The sequence below is a fragment of the Engraulis encrasicolus genome, chromosome 2 (genome assembly GCF_034702125.1).
Source record: "Engraulis encrasicolus isolate BLACKSEA-1 chromosome 2, IST_EnEncr_1.0, whole genome shotgun sequence".
NCBI classification, from domain to species: domain Eukaryota; kingdom Metazoa; phylum Chordata; class Actinopteri; order Clupeiformes; family Engraulidae; genus Engraulis; species Engraulis encrasicolus.
Genome location: NC_085858.1, coordinates 34,471,017 through 34,479,954, shown reverse-complemented (window position 1 = coordinate 34,479,954; position 8,938 = coordinate 34,471,017). Strand labels below are relative to the sequence as shown.

Sequence of the window (8,938 nt, the reverse complement as noted above, 5' to 3'; positions counted from 1 at the left end):
GGTGCGTGCGTGCGTGTCTGTGTGTCTGTATGTGTGTGTGTGTGTGCATGCCCGTTTACGTTTGTGTGTGTGTATGTGTGTGTGTATGTGTGTAAAGAGAGAGAGAGAGAGAGTGAGTGAGAGAGAGAGAGAGTTAGAGAGAGAGTTAGTAGTTTTCTGGTCTTTTGCTCAGTACTGCCATTGGCCATTTACTGCAAAATACCTTTTTGAAGGTCAGTCGATTCCCAGTTGTCATTGTGATACCACTGAAAGTAACAAAATCCAACCTCTTTCTTTTAACCATCTGTAGCAAAGGGCAGTAGAGTTGTGACTCCAGGACTCAATCTTGGTGAGTTTGGTGTCCAATAAGGCCCGAGTTCATGCAGAGATGTTGAAGTAGGCCAGTAAAGTAGGACTGAGTCACCAGGAGCCCTTGCATCAGGGGGCCCCACATGGAATTTTTATATTACAATACATACAATCAGGGCCGGATTAAGATGCCCTGGGGCCCCTAGGCCAGTGTTTCTCAGCCTTTCAATTCATGAAAAATTTCAAAGCACTCCAAACCAACAAGCCGTAACATGGCATCGCATCCGATACCACATAAGCTTAGAAAAGTAACACATTTGGAGACGTCACACGACCTACGTTCGAAGTTGCAGCTGACTGGGGCGACCTATATTTACTTTATTGTGCATAAATGGCAGATGAAAGATTCCACTGACTAACATTAACTTATCAATTTAGACAAATATGTATTATATCACATAATTTATTTATCTGCCCGGCACCCATGTTGAGAAACACTGCCCTAGGCTACAGGTTGCTGTGCCTCCTCCCCACCTGAAGGCAAGTTTCATTACAGATGAACACAATTACAAGCTAGGAATTAAGGATAACATTTCTACCAATTGTGTTTAACACGACAGATGAATTTTCTTTTATTGCATCTTGTCACAATTCTGTCATTTTTCCACGTTTGGTGTCAATCAGGGGCCCCCTGGCAGGTGGGGACCCCTATGCTGCAGCCCTATCTAGCGTGTGCTTTAATGCGGCACTGTATACAGCATATCATTAATATCAACATCATATAAAGTGTGGCAGAGGCGTGGACACGCTCACTGCAAAACGCGTTCATCACTATTCCAAAAGGATCGAGGATGATCTATACAGTAAGATATCTGTCATGGATTCAGTAACTGATGTCTAAAAATGGGCCCCTGAGACTCTTTATGAGCATGTAATATTAAAGAACATATGACAGCACAGCACAGCAACTGCAACCCACCCCCCCTGCATCATCTATATATTTATACACTTAAAACGACTCAAAGAAAAATAGGAATTTTAAAGTGCGTTCATCTCTTTACTTACTGTACAGTAACATGTATGATTCATGATCAGTTAGCTTGAAAAGGAATGCCTTAAACAAGAACTATCAGAGAACCTTGCAAAACTCAGATCTTATACCTTTTATCTGTTATGATAATAATAATAATAATAATAATAATAATAATAATAATAATAATAATAATAATAATAGAAATGCTTCGAGTCATGTGACAACTGTCTGGTAGACACACCCCCCCCCACACACACACACACACACACACACACACACACACACACACACACACACACACACACACACACACACACACACACACACACACACACACACACACACACACACACACACACACACACACGTACATTGACGATGGTCTTGAAGGAATTTGATGGTGGCAAGGGTGGGCAAATAGTAGATGAAGCAATGCCTTGTGAAAACAAATCCAATGCCTGCTCTCCCAGACGTAATGTGGTGGAACTCACACAGCGGTGCAGAGCTACAGGTCCCATGCATGGCTAATGTTGCCTGTATACGTTACATACGGTGTAGATTCTTGTCCAACGTTAAAGGGACACTGTGCAGGAAATGGACAAAAAAGGTAATGCAACTATGCTGCTCATTGAAACTGGGCTGCCTATTGCCAAATTTGATCTTTACATGAAAGTTTACTATACAAATATTGTCTAGTATGGTCCAAGTACAGTCATTTTTGCAGCTAAAAATGGCTATTTTTGGAAATTAAAAATGGCCGACCATGGAGAAGATCCCCCTTTTCATGTATGAAAAGTGCATTTTTTCCAGTCATAATGAAAAATTTGATTTGATTAGTATTCATGAAAAAGGTAACATTAGTGAATGGGCATTCTGGTAGTGAATTCTGGAAATAAACAACTAAAAATCTCACTCAGTGTCCCTTTAAACACTTATATCACCCAGTGAGCAGACGCAACGTCTTCTGATTGGCTGAGCAGGTGTCCTTTATTCCCCGGTAGCAGGACACTTATGATGTCATGCGGGCGTGCGGGCGTCCAAGTTGCTTCTTCTCTAACTTTCTGGCGAAGTGCCGTTACTTCTATTTACTGTCAATGGTTCTATCGCATCTGGTTGTCTAGTCAAGACCGCGTCGTTAGTTCTATCGCATCTGGTTTTCTAGTCAAGACCCCGTTACTAATTCTACAGCATCTGGTTGTCAAGTCAAAAACCCAGTCGTCAATTCTATCGCATTTGGTTGTCAAGTCACCAACATTCTGCGCGCGTCCNTACATCAGATATTCTTTAAGTATAGAGATATGCCAACATAATAGGTTTCTATGGGCACCTAACGTGACCAGGTTCCGGTCTGCCTAAAGGGGCGTGTCATAATGCTCTTAGCATTGAATAGAACAGTCCTCAGGTCTGCCTAGGTCTGCCTAAAGGGGGATTTCCCCCCCAATAATAGAACCCGGAAACAATGGGCTTACAATGAGCTTACTCTCGCTTCATTCAAGACAGCCTCATGTGAGACCCTTCTCTGTTGAAACACTGTACCAGTAGCTACAAGAACAGGGTCGTCTGGCTTCTCGTGCATGGGGGACGCTAGGGGGGGGGGAGGTGTTACAGATTCTAAGGGCCCAAGCACTGACAAAATTCGAATCTTTCATGGGGCCCAAACATTTCTGGCGGCGCCTCCGTTCACGTGCATGCTTTTGGAAACCTGAGAATACATCCGATTCTAAGTAACTTGCAGTAGAGCAGTTAACCCACATTTCTTTATTGTTGTTTTCCTTTTGCTTTGAGGTTTTCCCCCTCTGTTCTATTCTGATGAAAGCATCTTCAGCAGAGCATTTCATTCCAACAGAGGTTTTCTTCAGCAAAGCAGATCAGAGCAGAGGTTTTGTTTTTAAAAAAGACCCAGCCATGCATGTATACGCTACAGTATAAAGGCAATATGAAGGATGTCAACTGAAACAATGTAACAAATTAGAACAATCTCCACATTCCTTTCAAGAACTAATATGCAAGAGATTGACATGAACAATAATCTAGAAATATTGAAACATTGAAATACAGTAATGCTACTGTAACTGTAATGAAGCACAAATGACTACTCCAACATCTAACAGGGTTTTTTTTTTTTATCACGGTCAGCCCAGAAACTCCTGATTGGTCAATCCAATGTGGGGCGCACAGCTACAGTATACTCAGAGATTCTAGGAGTATTATGCAGTATCTAGTCTCTCTGGTATACTGTATTATATTATATTATATTATATTATATTATATTATATTATATTATATTATATTATATTATATTATATTATATTATATTATATGCAGATCCAAAAAAAAATCCAAATGTACCACTCTGTGCATGAGCAGCTTCTTACGTCAACCCAGTCTTTTTATATTGTGCGTATATAAGTCTTGTACACGAGGCCCCTGAAGAGAAGTGGAAGTCAAGCAAAAAGTGAAGTGCTATGAAGTGTACTGACTGTATGACATTACTGCGAATCCTGCATTGCATCTGTAGCACCACACGAGGGCAGCATTGCTCCTGGCAGTATGAGACATCGTTTCCAAAGAGAAGCAGGGATAAAGTCTAGGGGGAGAGCTGGCTGGATGGGCTGATGCTAACCGTTTGAGAAAGGCTCAAACAGCTGCCACAGCTGCTTTCTTTCGTCAACACTCAACAAGATATTATAATCTCAATAGATGCAATGCCAGCGCAATATTAATAGGATTGGAAAGTGTGCAACACGGCGCTGTTTCGAAAACAGCTTTTTTATGTCACCAAAGCTGTTGCCATACCAGCATGCAGTCTCTGAGAACATGAACTCTGGTGCAGTTCTCAGATATAAAAATAAAATTTCCTTCTTTTAAAGTCCCACTAGCTGAACTCACAGAATTTAGCAGTTTAAGCAAGAGGCATTTACCCCTGCTTTCACAGAGATCTATATGGGGGGTGGGGTGTCCACCAGCCACTCCGCTACTCTACTTCCTCTCCTCTCAGCTCCACTGCTCTATTCTCCTAGCCAGGCCGTGCCTTCCTAGTGACGCAACAGCTACAGCGTTGCTACCAGTCAGGTCAAGAGTCAATGCAAGTACTTTCTGAGTTCCCTCAAATACGGGAACTCCTCCCACTTTGTTGGGAAGCAAACAATCATTAGCAAATCAAAGGAGGCCATTTGGGAAATGCTGTTTGGGAAATACTAATTGTTATGCTCTTTGTCAGACCAAGTCTCAAAGAGACCTGAAAGTCGATGATAATCAGGCTACTATTTTCCTGCTACTTGCCTCTGTGGAAGTCCAGCCAGACCTGGGGTGCATTTCTCGAAACCATAGTTGCTAACTACATTACCTACTTTGTTGTTTGCAATGCAATTTCCCATTGGCAACTACCCAAGTTGCTAACTGGCTAACAACTATGCTTTTGAGAAACGCACTCCTGTACCGTTTGATTCTCCTGCCCTGCCTTGAGTGTTTTAATTACTCGTCTCCACCCTCTGTGTGTCTCACCTCCCTGTGCTTGTTGTGATTGGGAAGGAGGAGACCTGCTTGGCCGACTCTCTGATTGACTTCCCCTGCCACCCCCTGTGACTCCCAAAAAGAGGAGATGTGGGTATTGGGGAGATGGGGAGTGTGTGTGTGTGTGTGTGTGTGTGTGTGTGTGTGTGTGTGTGTGTGTGTGTGTGTGTGTGTGTGTGTGTGTGTGTGTGTGTGTGTGTGTGTGTGTGTGTGTGTGTGTGTGTGTGTGTGTGTGTGTGTGTGTTTGTGCGTGTGCGCATGTGTGTGTGCATGCGTGTGTGTGTGTGTGTGTGTGTGTGTGTGTGTGTGTGTGTGCGCATGTGTGTGTGTGTGTGCATGCGTGTGTGTGTGTGTGTGTGTGTGCTACTAGCTGCTGAGCACCCCAAAAGCGTATTAGGGGGTGATTAAGGAGTTGTCAGAAGGGATGATGATTGATGTGCTGTCAGCTGGGGCTCTGGACCGAATCACACGCGGCACCATCTGACTCATTAGCGAGCCAGCTCATCCCCTTCCACACGCGCACACATGCACACGCGCACGCGCACAAACACACACACACACACACACACACACACACACACACACACACACACACACACACACACACACACACACACACACACACACACACACACACACACACAGGCAGGCAATGACAGAGAGACAGAGAGAGAGAGAGAGAGAGAGAGAAAGAGAGGCAATGAGAGAGAGAGAGAGAGAGAGAGAGAGAGAGAGAGAGAGAGAGAGAGAGAGAGAGAGAGAGAGAGAGAGAGAGAGATAGCACACACAGATACAGTTTCACAAATACAGTCAGACACACACATGCACGCACGCACGCACGCATGCACATACACACACACACACACACACACACACACACACACACACACACACACACACACACACACACACACACACACACACACACACACACACACACACACACACACACACACACACACACACACACAGTATATTCTCCCCCATATACTATACCCAATAGAGCGGTGCTGAGCTGGAGGAGGAGACAGTGTCACAGACAACAGGATGCTTTCCATCACTAATTGTTTTTCACTCCTACAAAGACCAAGACCGAAAAAAAAAACCCTGAAAAAGATCTGAGAGGTTTGTTGTTGCGCTGCTGCGCACTGTGTGCTGCTCTGTTTGTCTGCATTTCAAAGAGTGAGGTTGAAAGGCATGAAGGGGAATGGGGAGTCAGGGATGGGAGGTGCGAGGTGGTGGTGGTGGTGGTGGGGAGGCAAGGGATGGGGGGTGGGGGGGGGGGTGAGGAGTTAGGGATGGGGTGGTACGAGGTGGTGGGTGGGGGGAGTGAGAAGGCAGGTACGGGGGGTGCGAGGTGATGTTGGGGGGAGTGAGGAGTCAGGGATGGGGGGGTACAAGGTGGTGGTGGTGGTTTGGAAGGTGTAAAGGGGAGCTGGGTTGGGTGGTGGAGATGGGGAGGGCGGTGCAGAACAACAAGACAGAACAAGGATATGAGCAGAGAGCGAATCCAAAGAGAAGAAGAACATTGAGACAAACAGAAAACAAAAAAACAAAACAGTCAGATAGAGACACAAGGAAAAGATAAGGATAAAGAGAGGGGGAGAGCAGGAAAGAGAGAGAGAGGAAAAACATGGAGAGAGAAAGGGCAAGCGAGACATCTTGCAAAACCAAATTGAGAAACACACCAACAGAGGTAAGAGATAGAGAGAAGAGAAGAGACCGCGTGCAGAGAAATGGGGCAAAAAAAGGACGGACGCAAAGATAAAAAAGCATAAAGAAGTGAGAGGAAAACGTAAGAGAGAGGAAGAGACAAAGAGAATGATGCAAAGAGGGACAGAGAGAGAGAGAGAGTGAGTGTGTGTGTGTGTGTGTGTGTGTGTGTGTGTGTGTGTGTGTGTGAGAGAGAGAGAGAGAGAGAGAGAGAGAGAGAGAGAGAGAGAGAGAGAGAGAGAGAGAGAGAGAGAGAGAGAGAGAGAGAGAGAGAGAGAGAGAGAGAGAGAGAGAGAGAGAGAGAGAGAGAGAGAGAGAGAGAGAGAGAGAGGGACAAGGAGAGAAAGAGACAGAGAGAGAATGTGGGTATGTGAGTGAGTATGAGAGAGAGGGACAGAATGAGACAGTGAGAGAGAGAGAGAGAGAGAGAGAGAGAGGGAGAGAGGGAGAGAGAGAGAGAGAATGAGACAGTGAGTGAGAGCAGGCAGCGGGAGGGAGAGCCAATGCGCAGCTCGGCATCCTTCAAGCGGAGGGCGACAGGGAAGGGAGGGGGGAGAAGTGTGCCGCTAGATAGAGCCTGTTTGTGTGTGTGTGAGAGAGAGAGAGCGAGAGAATGAGAGAGAGAGAAAGAGAGAGAAAGAGAGAGAAAGAGAGAGAAAGAGAGAGCGCGAAGAGCAGCGGTTGGAGCACTGGCGGTCTCTCTTCCTTCCTTTCTCTTCTCTTCTGTTCTCCTCTCCTCTTCGCCACAGATGAGTGGCGTGCAGCGTCTCTGGATTGGTGCTCCATCTATCTCTCTTTCTCGCTCTCCGCTTCCGCGCGTTCATTCAGCATCCTCGGCATCGCACTGTGGCTCTCCTCCAGCGCACTCTGGCTCTCCTCTCTCGCTCTCGCTCAGCTCTTTGACACACACACTGACACATACACACACACAAACACTGACAAACACTGATACACACTCTCACGCACACACACACACACACACACATCTCGTTTTCTCTGGAGGGCAGTGAGTCAGGGGAGTTACGGCAGCAGAGTGCGTCTCGGCAGGCTTGAGTGTGTTTGTATGTGTGTGTGTGTGTCAGTGTGGTTGCCTCTCCAGCGTGTGTGGCGAGCAGCAGCCCGGCACACGCGCGTGTGTGTGTGCCTGCGTGTGTGTGTGTGACTTGAGTGTGTTTGAGTGAGGGGGAAGCGTGGCTAGAAAGCTGGCGGTGTGTGTGTGGATCTGAGGAGGAGTTAGGAGCGAGAGGGGGAAGAGGAGAGGAGGAGGAGGAGGAGGAGGAGGGGGAGAGGAGTTGGGGGGCCAGTGTCGGTCGGATCGGCATCGGTCGGAACGGATCTAGTACAGCAGCTTTAACGGTGGTGGCACGGCGCGAAGGGAGCGAGGCGAGGAAGAGCGTGTGTGCGTACGGTACGGAGGAAGCGAGGAAGAGGAAAAGAAGAGCGTGTGTGTGTGTACGGTACGGTAGCCGCTAGTGAGTGACTGGACGGACGGACGGTCAGGTCGGTCGGCTGGCCGGTGATCGGTGGAGTGGTCGGTCATGACGGTGCCTCTGCTGAAGATCGGCGCGGTGCTCAGCACCATGGCCATGGTCACCAATTGGATGTCCCAGACGCTGCCCTCGCTGGTGGGGCTCAACGGCACCCTCTCCCGCGGGGGCACCTCCGAGAGGATCGTCAGCGTGCGTAACTATTTTGCTCCCTCTCTCTTGTTTCTCACGATCCTTCTCTCTCTCTCTCTCTCTCTCTCTCTCTCTCTCTCTCTCTCTCTCTCTCTCTCTCTCTCTCTATCTGTTTACCCCTCTCTGCCTTTCTCTCTCTCATTCCTTCTGTGCGCATGTAACTATTCTCTCTCTCTCTCTCTGCTTGTCTATCTTTGCCTTCATTACTGGCACATTTTCTCTCTTTTCATTCCTCCCTCTCTCTCTCATCCCTCTGTTTTCGCTCTCTCTTTCTGTCCCTTTTTCTCTCTCTCTGTCTCTCTCTCTCTCTCTCTCTGCTACCTTCCTTACTTCTTTTCTTTTCTCAATCAGTGTTTCTCTCCTCCACCTCTTTCGTGCTGCTGTGCTGCTGTGCTGTATTGGTTCCAGGTTAGCATGTGTGTGCCTCTCCTGTCAGTCAAGCTCTCGTTAAAACAGGCATGTTGCTCTTTCCTCTGCTGTCTGTTGTTTAACAGGTACATATATAACCTCTGCTCATTTCTGTGGGGGGTGAACATTTTGAATCTGTGTTGATTGCTTCCCTTTTGGCAAAATGAGTAACATTGAGAGATATCTCCTCTCTTCTGCCTTTGTTAAAATTGGTACTACGTATATACTGTATCACACTTTGTCTGTTAAACTTGGCATATCTCTAATTCCTCCTATCTCCTATATCTACCTGTAACTAAAGTGG

The 8,938-nt window shown here is 46.6% G+C and overlaps 1 protein-coding gene across 1 annotated transcript in view; it reads left to right on the top strand.

Annotated features, from left to right (window-relative positions):
- The first annotated feature begins 7,943 nt into the window (after positions 1-7,943).
- The window catches only part of olfm2a (olfactomedin 2a), a 94,818-nt gene continuing 93,823 nt past the window's right edge, over positions 7,944-8,938 (top strand). Inside the window, exon 1 of the mRNA XM_063187345.1 lies at positions 7,944-8,226. Within this exon, the coding sequence (XP_063043415.1) occupies positions 8,086-8,226 (141 nt within the window). The 5' untranslated portion in view covers positions 7,944-8,085. The remainder of the gene's footprint in view (positions 8,227-8,938) is intronic.